Here is a 13920-nt window from a genome sequence, read left to right on the forward strand (position 1 = left end):
TTTCCTTCAAGAAGTCTTTGTGGCAATCTACCAAAAGTACTAAGTTGCTTTTAACCCCTTCTGAGATATTCTCAGGGTTTTAGTAGTGCCAGAAGATGAAGGTGTGGCAGGGAAACTTGGAAAAATAGGATTGAATTTTAATTGTCAATATTTTAATGGGCTGAGTATCAACTGTGCAGTGGTTGTGCATGTTGCATCCTTTCTTCCTTTCCCATTAGCTGTGAGATGGGCTCCAGTGGAACTTTCCTTAGGAATTTCAATGCCATCATTTCCAACGGGGCAGAGTTAACTCGTCACACTGCACAGTCATAGTAATAACTCTTTTTGGAGGCATTTATGTGCTGTGCAGAGCTATTCATTCAATTACCCTGTGGACCAGGCAGGGATGGTCAAATTAATTACTGTCTCATGAATATAGAAGATAAAGGGCCAAATCCAATTAAAGACCTCAGAGTCTCTGAGCTCAGAATTACAAGATGATCATTTTAAGTGATTTTACCACAGGGGCAGCTAGACCTGGGCTATGTATTGTGGCTCTTGAAAAAAGTGAAGTCACCTCATTCTAGGAGATTCACTGTGCTGAGTAAAGTCCTGGCCCCTATCTCTTCTGGATCTTAAAAATCTAATTAGGTCTGGAAGGAGAAGGCTTTTTCCAGCTTTTTTCAGTTCTGTCCTGAAGACACTGAAGACATGCATTGATAGGCGTTGTAAAATTAAATTTAAAAAAAATTCTAACACACATAGAGGTTATTCTACATCCTCTATTTTAATTTTCATAGCTGAGGATCATGTAGGGCTTCAGTCTGCTTTCTTGACATGGGGATCCACAAGTCCTTATTTCCTTCACACCCCTGAGGTGGCTCTTTACCTATTCCAGTGAAACTGAGCTGTGGTGCAGATTGGGGTGAAAGAGTCAGAGGGACTCCAGGCACAGTGCCCACCTCAGATATCTCACCTGGGGACTCCAGGCAGGGATTTCAGAGCAGATTTGCATTTGTTTGTTCTTTGGAATCCACCAAATTTGCAGCCCTGCATTCAGCAGAAGGAGTCATCCCTATCCTTCCCTGCTCCCATTTCACCCATGTAATCCAAGTGATCTGCTTGAGGATTCCAAAAAGAAATATTTTATTCAATGGAAATTTGGAGTGTCCATGAAAAATGAATGCCCCAATCATTCAGTGGAAATAATGGTAAAACTCCTGCTGACTTGAGAGGGAGCACAGAGAGGCTTTGTAAATGCACCAGTTATCATTTCAGCAAAGCTCTTTATGTATTAAATTTTATTCTAATAACAAAACAAAAACCAAAAAAATATTTCTGATATCTACAAGGAGAAATAAGGCCTCTAATCAGTCTGTAGAAGTAAAGCATTATTTTATGCCTAATTAGTTTGTAATAGCATTTCCAAAGAGTTTCTTTAAATGTCACAGAGTTATTTTCAACAGGCTTTTGCTTCAGATATCCCACATGGACATTCTGTTATTTTGTGCTGGCTTTTACACTAATGCCCTGTAATTGTGTTTCACTTCCTCTGATTAAACTGACAAGTAATTTGAATGGCTATCACTTAACACATTGATCTGGGGCAGAGGCAGGAACAGACCATGGCTTTGCTCTGTGAAAACAGAGCTGGTCCTTTGCACTTGAATTATTTGGGAAGTCTGGTTGGAGTTTAAAAATTCCTTTTAGTGGGTTTTTGTGTTTTTTGTTTTTTTTTTTTTTTTTATCCCTGTTGCCTCACAGTTGTGATGTCCTACATAGGAGCATGTGGACACAATTAAAGGTTAATTACCATGATGAGGAAAGAAAGTCTGACACATCCACAGGTGGTTGTGGAAGCTGCAGAGTAGGTGCCAGGTAGGCTCCAGCACTGCAAAGCAGCAGTGGTTTCACTGGATGCAAGAAACATCACCCAAAATTATGTAAATTATTGTCTCACTGTGTACTGTAATTAAGCATTCAGAGGAAGATGGATTGCTAAAGAGAATGCACAGAGGAAAACACCTCCTTGGGTGATCTGGAAGAAACTGGCAAGATAAAGGGAAAAAAACCTAACAATTAATTGGATAAAGCATTTAGTCCTCTGTTATAAGTAGAAATATTGAGTTGACATTGACTTTCAGCTGCCTGCCTTGATGAACAGATTTTTGATTGGACATAAACAAGGCTTGTTTCCTCATGGATCACCCAAGGAATATAAGCACAATGCAATTAAAAAGAAAGAAATGCAGATGTAATAGTCAATACAATCTCATCCAGAGGTCTATGCATAGTGACAGATGCAGCCAACCAGTTGAAATCCTATTTTTCAGTGATATTTGTTAGTCAAAGCACTGTAAGTGCAGCCAAAACAGTTCTGTGCTTTCAGGGCACAGACAGGCAACATTTGGGGAGGTTGGATTCTGAATAATACCTGTGTTTGTGCCATGGGCATTAATTCTGAACCTAAAGAGAACAGCAGAGTTGGAACTTCAGTATGTTCATGAGAAATGTTCATTTTATACCTCTAAATGTGAATGCTCTGATGAACCTCTAGTGGTCACTTCATTTGCCAGAGGTGCTTATTTGGTTAAAAATAAGCTGGAAGAATGAAAAGCATAAAGGTCCATGCTCTGGAAACAACATAACAGACAAATTTTGTTAGCAAATGAAGTCTTTTTCTTAAATAATGTTATGTGGTTCTCCTATTCCTCTGAGAGAGACCTGGAGAATACTGAAAGGATGTTTTCAGGCAATGCTGATCTGTCTCAAGAAGTCCTGCATTTAATTCCTGTGGCTCCTAATGCTCCTAATGACTCCTTAGTCTAAAATCAACCAGGAAGAGAAGAGCTACAGGTGCTGTGTGGTGAATAAAACATAGAACTGACAGAAATACCAGGCATCAATATCACCTCCACTAAGAGCTCTGACAAGTATTTCCACTAATCTGTGACAGGGACATAACAAAGATTTACTCAATATATTTCAGAGTTTAGATGCATGAAGTATTGTTTATTTCATGTTGGAAGACATTCTGTACTCCTCTACCCTTCCTCTTTTTTAGTTGCCTGTATTGCATCAACTTTCTCACCTACAGAATTTTAACAGAATGCATGACACAAGACTTTGTTAATAGCTATGTATGACTAAGGAACATTATTATGCTTAAAATAATAGAACAGACTTTTCTCAAAAGCTTGCAAATTTACCTGCTCAAAAGTAGGTAAATTTTGACAGTTTTTATTTACCTAGTCCTTCACTAAGGGCTTTGATACCTGAATGGAAAGAAAAAAATGTGTGCTACCTCCTTTTTCTCATTGTTTTAGATTAAGAGAAGGCATCCAGGAGCAATTTAAAAGCAGATTGCAATTTACAGCTGCAAAGCTGTTGGTGGATAAATGAGGAGTTTGTAGTGGACCCTTTGCAAGTAGAAGTCTGTAAAGAAATTAGAATAATTTTGAATTCTGGAGTAAACATTTCTGACCTTCTAAATGGAAACATCTGCAAGATTTTGCTTAAATGATGAGTGGGGAGATTCTCAGCTGGTGTAAATTAGTGTGGCTTCAGTGAGGCTGATGTTTTTATAAGAGTTTACATCATTCACATTTCTTTCTTCAAAAATTCTATTTTTTGTAAGCATTTAAGCATAGCAGCACCAATTTTCTATACCAGCATCTTCTGAATAGAAATGTGCAGTTTCTTCTGTGAAAACCCTGATGTTTTCCTCTTTGAGTCCTCTGAGCAGGCATTGCAAGGGAAAAGATGTTCTTTAACTACAAAAAATATTCCAGCCAATTAAAATTCTGATAGATATTGTTACAAAACCACCTCTCCAACAGGAAGGAAGGAGGGGAAGCTTCACAAGCATCATCCCAAGGACAGCAGGACAGGGAGGAGGATGAGGAGCAGGCTTGCATGCTAACATCCCCTGCAGTCAGTGTCAGAGATCATGTTCCACACACTGCCCCAGATCTCTGCAGGGTCAGAAAAACTCTCAGGTTATTAGTCTTGGCTCCTCCAGCTCCATTCCCTTGTTTCCCCCTCCTTATCAGCAAAGTTCAGTTCCAAATTAGGGTGATGTTGCCATATGTCTGTTATCTGATTAGAGAAATACAGATAGGACTGGAGGGTTTTTTCAGTTCTCTTCATTCAGTTATGGTGTTTTTATGACCCAGTTCCCTCAGCCTTTCCTCACATGGCATTCCCAGTGCTTGGATCATCCCCCTGGCCCATTTCTGGACCCTTTCCAGCCTACCTGCTTCTCTTTTGCCTGTTTGAAAATATTAAACAATGGTGAGCCCAGTATTGATCCCTGAGGGACCCCAGTTGTGACAGGCTGCCAGCTTGGGAAGGACCTGAAAGTGTTAAAATTCAAAGCTGTTTCTAAATTAGGAAGTGTGTTTTTTTAGACAGTGGGAAGAAGGTGAATTTGTTTTTTCAGGACTTCAAAATATCCCATCCTGGGAGGACAGGAATGTCTTGTGCAGAAGCTTGTAAAAACACACCCTTATAATGATGTATTTTTTGATTCTTTGGAAGAAAATCATGCAAATCACACATTTGTCCAAGATACAATCTCCAGCCTGAACTTTAGGAGGGCTGGACACTCATTGCAGCTATTAAATAGGCAGTTTATCTCATGTAACTCAGTGTTCTTTTAAGAATTAATCATAAGTACTTCAAGCTCCCCTCCACTGTCAATGGAGAGAAGCAATCCCCTGTGATGATAAGTATTCTGTATTAAAATAAATATGCAAGACAGATGGGTGCTCGAAAAACTCCTGTCACTATATATTGAATATAGAAGGAGCTAAAATAACTAGATTTGATTCAGTATTTCAGAATGGTAAAATTGAATGGGATGGTCCTACCCTGAGCACTATCACTGCTTTCTGGAATGGCAGTGTGCTACATTATAATCTGAATTTAATTAAATGACATACCTCTTAAATGATGGCAGGATATTCTTGCCAGGGGGAAGAATTTCTTATTGCTGCATGGCTTTTACCCCTGTCAAAAAAACCCCCTCCAAACAATGCATGTGTTGTATGTGATAAAAATCAATGAGTTTTGGAAGTTGCATAAGTTTTGTCACTTAGGAAGGTGCCACCAGATGCTTTTTCTGAATTTTCAGTGCCTCGGGATGCTGTAAAATCCAGTCTTGGTATTAGCTAGAAAAGCAGGAATATGTCCTCATCACAGTGATCCTGGAAAGTCTTGTTTACAAGACAATACACAGAAATCTTTACATTGTATTGTTTACAATACACAGAAATACAGAACTATTCAGTATATAATCTACAAATGAAAAAATAGTTAAAAATAAAAAATCATCAAACCCAGAAGGTTGCTGCCTGCATTCTCAAGAGTGAAAAAGTTCTCCCATTTTATGCAGCCTCTAATATCATTCTAAATGTGAATTCTTCAGCCAGTTCTTTCTTTTTTTTAGATGCCAGTATGTGATTATGGGTAAATATCGATCAATAATAGCAGCTGCCACCTGGAAACCAGTATGATCAAACCCTAATCCTAACTGGTGTTTCACATCCAACTGCTGCCACTGATGACATTTCTGGAAATATCTGGTTCTTGCCAAAAGAGAAGTAGCTAAAAAAGTGAGTTATGCAAAGCAAGAAAAATAATGACACAAATCAAAATAAAATATTTCCCTGCATACAAGTTTTCCCAGTTTGGAAAGGTTAAAAGAAGAAACTGCACATGACTGATATTAAACAAGCCACTTAATTCACCAATTCACCACTTGAAGGCATTCAGATATTGTGGTGATGTGGCCTGCATAAAAAAAACATACATAAAATATAACAAGAGAATCTTCAACCATTAATGGGTACAGTTTTTATTATTTCTTTATTGCATACTTAGTTTTAATTATGTACAGACCTTGATAAAACTTGCTTGGATGCAGGCCAAGGATAAGATTTGCACACCTCAGGTACTGATACTGTGTCCAGCTCATGGTTCATTTTAATTTTATTGACTTTATTTACTATCTGAGCTTGCAAGGATGTGGCTTCCCCAATTTTCTCCATAGCTGTAATTATTCATGCTACCCTGGAACCAGATAAACTCACTGGTCACAGGGTAATTAAACACTGCTGAGAGCAATTGTTTTATTTAAGGAGAACTTATTGTCTGTATCATACATTTATGAGCAGATTATTTAGTGAGTGGCATTCTGGAACTGAGCATTTCTGTGGAAGGGAAGGGGCTGAATTCAGTGTTTTGATGCAAAGCAGCCACATCCTGACCAAGAGGGGATTTCTCTGCATGCACAGCAGAGTGGGCAGCAGGAAAATGGGAATTCTGTCCCTGTGCCCTGCTCAGGTGAGACCTCACCTGCAGAGCTGCCCCAGCACAGGAGGGACCTGGAGCTGCTGCAGAGCCCAGAGAAGGATGAGCAGAGGGATGGAGCAGCTCTGCTGGGAGGAAAGGACAAGAGAATTGGGATTGTTCAACCTGGAGAAGAGAAAACTTTGGGGTGACCTCACTGTGACCCTCCAGTGCCTGAAGGGAACCTGCAGGAAACAGGGAGAGAGAATATTTACAAGTGATGCAGTGACAGGATGTTGGGGAATGGCCTCACACTGACAGAGAGCAGGTTTAGATCAGATTTTGGGATGAAATTGTTCCCTGTGAGGGTGGGGAGCCCTGGCACAGCTGTGGCTGCCCCTGGATCCCTGGCAGTGCCCAAGGCCATGCTGGACAGGGTTTGGAATATCCTGGGACAGTGGAAGGTGTCCCTGTCCATGGCAGGGGTGGGACTGGATGGGCTTTAATGTCCCTTCCCACCCTGAGCAGTCTGAGATTCCATTATTTCTATCTTCTTTCTCTGTAGTGACTCAGCCTTTCTCCTTTGCAACCACCTAAACAAAACACTAAAGACTTTACTACACAACCTTTTTTACCCTCACTTTGTGCAAAATTGTATTTGTTTGTTTTTATCCTGACCAAAAGAATGAATTTTTAAGAGGACATGGGAACATACAAATTTTAGTTCCACAGGAGGGTTCTCTATAGCAAAATTGAAGCTGGAAAATGGATGACTCCAGAACCTCCAATGCAGTTCCTTAGAATAAATTCTAAATCCAAAATAATTTATATGAGTAAAAATACAATAAAATCACTGAACTGAGTAAAACAGTCCTTCACATTCATACCACACTCCCAAGAGACTTCTTAACATTCATTCTTTCCTTAAACTTATTATTTTAAGAAGTCATCTTCAGCTAATCTCTAGAGAAACCACACAGATTTTGTAAAACTTGTTTTCCTGACCCATCTCCCTAGCAAATTGCTAGAATTTTCAACTTCCACTGAAATTTAGTCCCTGCTTCTCCTAGAATATATTGTTTAGCCTTTTCCTGACCCAAAATGAATTGTCTTCTGTCAGAAGGGGACTATGTATTGATGTATTTAAACCTAGATTTCTCCTTAAAAACACTGATGTAGCCTATGCCTGTTCTTCAAAATGTTTTTCTTTTTAGTGCTAAGCTTCCCTCCATCACTTTTAAAAGGGCTGTTGAACATTGGCATAGTTTTAAAGGAGTGATGTTCAACATTTAAAATAAAATATTAGGACAGATACATTTTTGAGCAGCAATTTACACCTTAATAAAACATTGTGATATTGAAGTTCTGAATAACCTGTAAATAATGGAGCCTTCTACCTAGGGGATGATGAAAATATAAAAATAGATCAGTGTTTGGTAGCTTTTGGATCAATAGATAATCTTTCCAGCTGTCTCCTGGAGGCTAAATTACTTGAAACAGTAGTGAGGGTGTCTTGGACATGCAACACTTGATGTTTTAGAAGATTGAGCTCTCACAGATACTTTGGCTTACATCTGAAACAGCAGAGAAAAAAGAGGAATGATGATTCCAAAACATCTTACATGGATTATTGTTATTGATATTGTTACTGTTTAACTGAAACCTTGAGCTTCTAAATTGCAAATTTAAAGTAAGATTGTGCTTTCTAAAAATCACTCCTTTAGTTGATGCACGTTGGGGTTTTGTCTGTGACATTATTTTGTAGGTTTGCAGTTGCCCCACTTTTTGTGTATTTCTTGGCACTCCATCCCCTTCTTTTACAGGTTGCCATTGTCAGCCTTGTTCAGCTGAAGTTTTTTTATAAAAACATGTTCAAAGCACTGGCTTTGCTTCTCATACTAAGTGATCCTAACTTTTCAATGCAAAGATATTCATTACAATAACAATTTTGGTAGTAGTAATTTCATCTGTTTCATGTGCTGAAATTTGAGCTTTGTGATTTCCTCATTAGCAGTATCTGGAATTATTAAAAAACAGCAACAGAGTTCAGTCTGGAGCATCTTCTTCCAAGGTTGACCATATCTCATCTAAAATGCACCAAGTCTCTGGGCTGACTGTCCTTGTCTTGGTTCTGTGATATTCTCTAGGGTTAGAAAAATGTTCTGTTAAGTACCTCATGCTGATCATGAGAGTTCTGTAATGAGCAAACTGTAGGATGTAAATGTCCTTAATAGTTGTGATACATGTTTTGGGAGTTTAATATTTTATTCTAACAGTTTAAAATGTAAAAAGGATAAAAAGGAAGGAGAGGAAAAGGTCTTTGTAAAAAGGAAATCCAGTGCTATACCTTAGCAGAGATCTTTCTAGCATTCAGCAGATGCTGGAATTTCTCACCATCCTTAAGTACATTTTTTCTTACTTTATTCCATTTCCTAACCAAATGAAGGTGAGGTTCCCTTAGTTCTAGCCTTAATACCATGCAGTTTTACATCTAAGGCTTTTCAGACTGTTTAATATAAATGTCTGTGTTCTGTCTTTATTGTTCAGGTAATGCTGACACTGGTTGAGACTGTAGGAATTTTCTGGAGTCGTAGAACAGTCAGTACCTTGATTTCTTCCACTTACCAGGCATGGATGTGTTGAGAAACTACACAACTCCTCATGTCAGGTGGCAAATCAGGCTTAAAAACACTTGAGTATTATATTCAGGGAGCTGGATCTGACCTTGAGTGACCCAGGAGCTGCAACCTTGGGGTAGAAATGCAATTTGAAGAGCCCCTGCTGAGCTGGGGCAGTCTGCAGCCAGCACAGCCCCTGGCCAGAGCTGTGGGAATTGACACGTGCTGAACTGGGAATAAATCAGATGAGCAGGGGAAAGCTCTAAGGAAATGAGAATGGAAGCAACTCAGACTGAGAAAATGAGTTGAAAATATCTCGAGTACAGGCAGTATGTAAATGCTGTTAATGGTCACAAGAAATCAGAGATTTGATTAATATATTCTCGTGTTGCAAAGTTCTCATTACGCCATGAATAGATTTAATTCTGTCCATAGGAACTTGAATGTGGATATTTTGGCATTCAAGGAATTCTGTGCATTTCTCCTCCTTCTCCTTTTAACCCAATGCCAGCAGCAATTTTTACTTCCTTTTCATCCCAAAGTTTCTTTCTTCCCTTTGCAAAGAAAGATTGACAGAGAAATGGCAAACGGCTCAATACCAAGCTTTTTCATTTTTTCAGGAAAATAATAAATTCCTTTCTATCCCTTCTAAGAATGAAGGCCAAAAATTTATCACAGAGTAACAATAAAATAAGAGTATTTAAGGACTTAAATAAATAAACTTCAATAAACTTGTATTTTCAGCACAGAGCAGATGGTGTTTGACAGACCTGCCTGCAGCTATGTAGCATCACATGCCACTAGTTATTTTTCAATAATGTGATTTACTAAACAAATTTCTTTGAAATCATCCAGTGAAGAAGAGGGTTTGCATACAGACTAAAAGGCAGTAGCCATTTTATAAGTAACAGGTGAAGGACACTTAAAATTCCTGGATAAATAAAAATGGAGCAGAATGGGAGACTTGAGCTGTATTTGTGTGAGTTAACAAAATGCTGCCATTGAGAGAGCTCAGTTGGATCTCATGTTTTGGTTCAGTTTTCCAGCACATCCCATTTAGCATTTCAGGCAGCATGGAGGCACAATTTGAGCAATTGCACACAGCAGTGTGGAACAGGCTTTGCTCTGATCTGGAGGGACAAGGGACTGGCCAGATGGATATTGACAGTTTGTGTTGTGTGGCCTAAGGGTCACAGAAGGGCTCCCAGTTGTTCTGTGTTTCACAACAGGATGTACCTTAAGGGCCACTGTTTATGTAAACACACTTCATTTAAAACTAGAGTCAAAAAGTTACTGGATAGATTTGAAGGAAGGCTTAGGAGGGGTGCTGGGTTTAGGCTCCCATGGGCCTGCTCTCAGCAAGGGTTTCCACCTATAAAACATACAAAACACAGATTAGGAACCTAAATTACAGACTTCAAGGTCAATCTCAAAATTTCTAATTTTTTTTTTTTTTTTTTTTTTTTTTTCCCCAAGGAGCCCTTTCCTCTAAATGGTGCAGTTTATCAAATTTTTAATTTTTTAAGTGTCACTGTATCCCATAGCTGACTGTCCTGGAAGGATTCCCAAGTTCCTTCTCAAGGACAACTTTCTGACCCCCTAAATGGGTCCCAAGCATTAATTGCTTGACCTCACCATGTTGGTGGTGAATACAAAATACATCTGCACTGCATGAGATCAGTGAAGAGGAATTGTGAATTATTTGTTTTATTTGAGAACTGTAAAATGCCATCCCTATGTAGTCTTAAATATCTTGGTGTTTGCTCTTTGATTATTCACATTGTGTTAATAGTTAACAGAAATTTTGGCCTGTTTAGCAAATTATTCCCTGATTATATTAAAAATAAGGAAAGAAAAAGTGCCAAACAAAGGTAATCTTCAATTTAAAAAAAAAAAGTTTTTTCATATCTTCTGTGGTTATGGATCTTTCAATGCCAGTCCATTAAAGCTTAGACAATGAGAAAGAAGAGAAGAATTTAAAGAATATTAGATAAATTGAATTATTTGGCTGGGAAAATAAAGCATCCCAGAACATGAATGCCACCAAGAAAACTTGGTTCAGCAACTGTAGAGTGCACAGCTGGAGTAATTTTCTTTTTTTCTAGGTTTTCTTAGAATATAACTCTGTAGTGTAACAAACTAGAGCCTGGCTGAGGCTGGTTCATCTGGCAGTCCCTGCTGTACCATTCCAACAGTCAGGAGAGGTTTCCTGAACCAAACTTTCCTGCCTCTGCTTTATTGTGAAATTTCAGCTTGAAAACCAGGCTTGATTGTGTGCACATATGGCAGCTGCTGTCTTTAACAAAATACCAGGGATTGAATTTGGGACATCTAAAACCAAAAGCCTGTGCTGACATTGCTCAGGCTAAAGAGCTGGAGACCAGAAGAACTCAGTCAAAAGATGAACACAAGAAAAGTGAGATAAAAATATCAGGAGGCACAGATGCCTCCTCTTGTGTGATAGCAAATGCTTTCTCTCTCTGTTTTCTGGTATTAATTTGTGTGATTAACACCAGAATTTGTAATGGATCCTTTTTAGAAAGCTAAGAGGTAAATTTATGTTTTGTATTAAATTCTGGTGGCACTTGATGTTGTTATGTTTCAATTTTTAGATAAAAAAGGGGATGGGTTTGACAGATTTCTAAATGATCATAAAAGCTTTGGCCTCGTGTCATAATTGGAATTAGAGGCAATAACAGAAAGCAGGCATTCTCTGGAGTGAATGCCTGAAGCAAAGACTGAAACAGAGGCCTCTTGCCAATGTAGGGCTGATAACTGTGCTGTACATGTGAGAGGATATCATTGAAAGGGTGTCTTTAATCCCCATCCCACCCCAAAAGTGAGTTCTCAATAGCTCCCAGAAATGTGTGCTATTAGGCTCAGCTGGAGAGAGAAAATCGCCCTTAATCATATGCAAGGAACAATTCTAAATAGAAGCATTTGAAAACAGCCTTGGGAAGGAAAGAGGACTGCCAGAAAGAATGGAGGATCATTTTGATTCTTGATGAAAAGCTTTCAAACAGAGTTCAATGTGCAAGAGATGTGACAAATCTTTAGAGAAGTAGTTTTCTCTTAAGAGAAAGGTAATACAGCTAACAAAGTCACTTAATGCTTTTTGTGCCATTGAACCTAAAAACCATATTTTTCCCCCATTGGTTAGGAGCCACAAAAGGCTTTTTTTCCTCCCTTTTAATCTTCATGAGGAGTTTTGCTTTGAGACTTCCTGCAGTAAAGTGTTTTAAGTGGAATTCTTCTTTACACTGAACCTAATGTCTGCCAATATGATTCCTGTTACAGGCACAGGGACCATTTTTTTTCTGTCCTCAAGCTGTGTTGCTGCTTATTATCATGTTTAACATTCCCAGTGCTTGGCAGGATGGAGATTAGAAACCCTTAATATTCATTTTATAGTGAAAGGTCTTGCCAGATTTTTTGGAGTATTAGCTATAATATATGCACATAATTTATTGGTGGAAAAGTTCTGAACTCTCCAGTGAGTCACCTTAATCTTTGTTCTTATCACTTTAGGATTGTTTTAAAATAATCTCCTGTGCCTCCTGCACATAAACACGTTAAAGACATTACTTTGGAAATAACAACTTGGTGGTAGCAAACAAAAAAGCTGCAAAAATTTCCTTTGATGAATTACTGGGTTTTTTTTTTTTTCAAAGTTTATATTACCTGGATAATTTTCTCTAACTCTAAAATTTTTGGGTTTTTAACAGACTGGAAGGAAGGAGAAGGGTGACCCACTCAACATTGCCATTGACAAGATGACCAAGAAAACACGAGACCTTCGGAGACAGGTGAGCAGTGCTTTTGATAATGCTTCTTGATTTTCCAAGGAAACCATGGCTTTCCAACTTCAGACTAATTTCACCACATGTGAAGGTATAAAGAATTGGTGTCCATCCAAATATATGGCTCCACATTGCACATGACATTAAGCAAAGTAGCAGCATTTCCTGAGACAGAAAAGAAAAGAAAAAAAAAAAAAAAAAAAAAAAAAAAAAAAAAAAAAAAAAAAAAAAAAAAAAAAAAAAAAAAAGAGAGAGAGAGAGAGAGAAAGAAATGCATTCCAAGTGTAACCCCCAATGGTCTTTCCATGTGGGAGGGGAGGAGGCAGATTGTCCAGACCTTCCCTGCCTTGGCAGCCCAAAAACCCCAGTCATAAAAACACTGGCATATGTGCTTATTTGTGTTTTATTGAATACTCTCACTGGAGTAACTGGAAAGATGAGTAGAATATGAAAAAGAAAAATTATGAGAGTAGAATATGTTCAAAGAGGACTTCCAAGGTAATCTATGAAATAAAGATCTTGTGAAGATACAGAAAGTTGTAATAAATAATTTTCCCAGAGAGTGAATGCCCCATCCCTGTAAACAGGGGCACAGGGAAGTGAACCAGATGACCTTTAAAGGCCCTTTCTAACCCAAAACACCCTATGATTTTATGAATAACTGCAAATCCTAGTTTAAACCATAAATTCTGGCTTTCTTCTATTACATCTATCATAGTGTTTTGTGATAAGAAAGAAAGGTTAATTCAAAAAGCTGGAGTTGGAAAAGAAGTGAAAGGAGATTGGCAACCGAAAGGGAGAAGTCTTTAGATTCCTCTTTGCACCTTCAGGTTAAGACAGGATAGATTCCCTCTTTTAACCTCTTTTTTCTGCCTTTGAAATTATCCCAATTCTGCATTTTCTGTAAAATTAAGTACTATTACCACTACTACTACTACTAATAATAATAATAATAATTCTATCTGGCCTCTGAAAATGATCCCAAATCCAGAAAACTGCCAAACCAAGTGAAGATTTAAATGTACCTTCAGGTACCTATTTGCAGCACCATAGTTTCAGAAAGAGTGGCCCCTGTACGCATTTTGAAGTCAACTAAAACTCAGCTCATTTCAGCTCTTCCTAACCTTTAGCACACATGTTTGAAGATCATTCTCAGAGCTGGTTCTGCCAAATAACAAGCCCATTGCAGTGGACATTCAGACAATATGAATCCCTGAGTCTCCTGTCTGAAG

General features: G+C 38.4%; 1 protein-coding gene across 3 annotated transcripts in view; it reads left to right on the forward strand.

Annotated features, from left to right (window-relative positions):
- The window catches only part of CTNNA2 (catenin alpha 2), a gene marked incomplete at its 5' end in the record, with an annotated part of 444577 nt that overhangs the window by 324810 nt on the left and 105847 nt on the right, over positions 1-13920 (forward strand). For all 3 annotated transcript variants that reach the window (XM_079307292.1, XM_079307294.1, XM_079307293.1), the window contains one exon: positions 12614-12694. In XM_079307292.1, the coding sequence (XP_079163418.1) occupies positions 12614-12694 (81 nt within the window). The remainder of the gene's footprint in view (positions 1-12613; positions 12695-13920) is intronic.

The sequence above is a fragment of the Erithacus rubecula genome, assembly GCF_903797595.1.
Source record: "Erithacus rubecula genome assembly, chromosome: 5".
NCBI classification, from domain to species: domain Eukaryota; kingdom Metazoa; phylum Chordata; class Aves; order Passeriformes; family Muscicapidae; genus Erithacus; species Erithacus rubecula.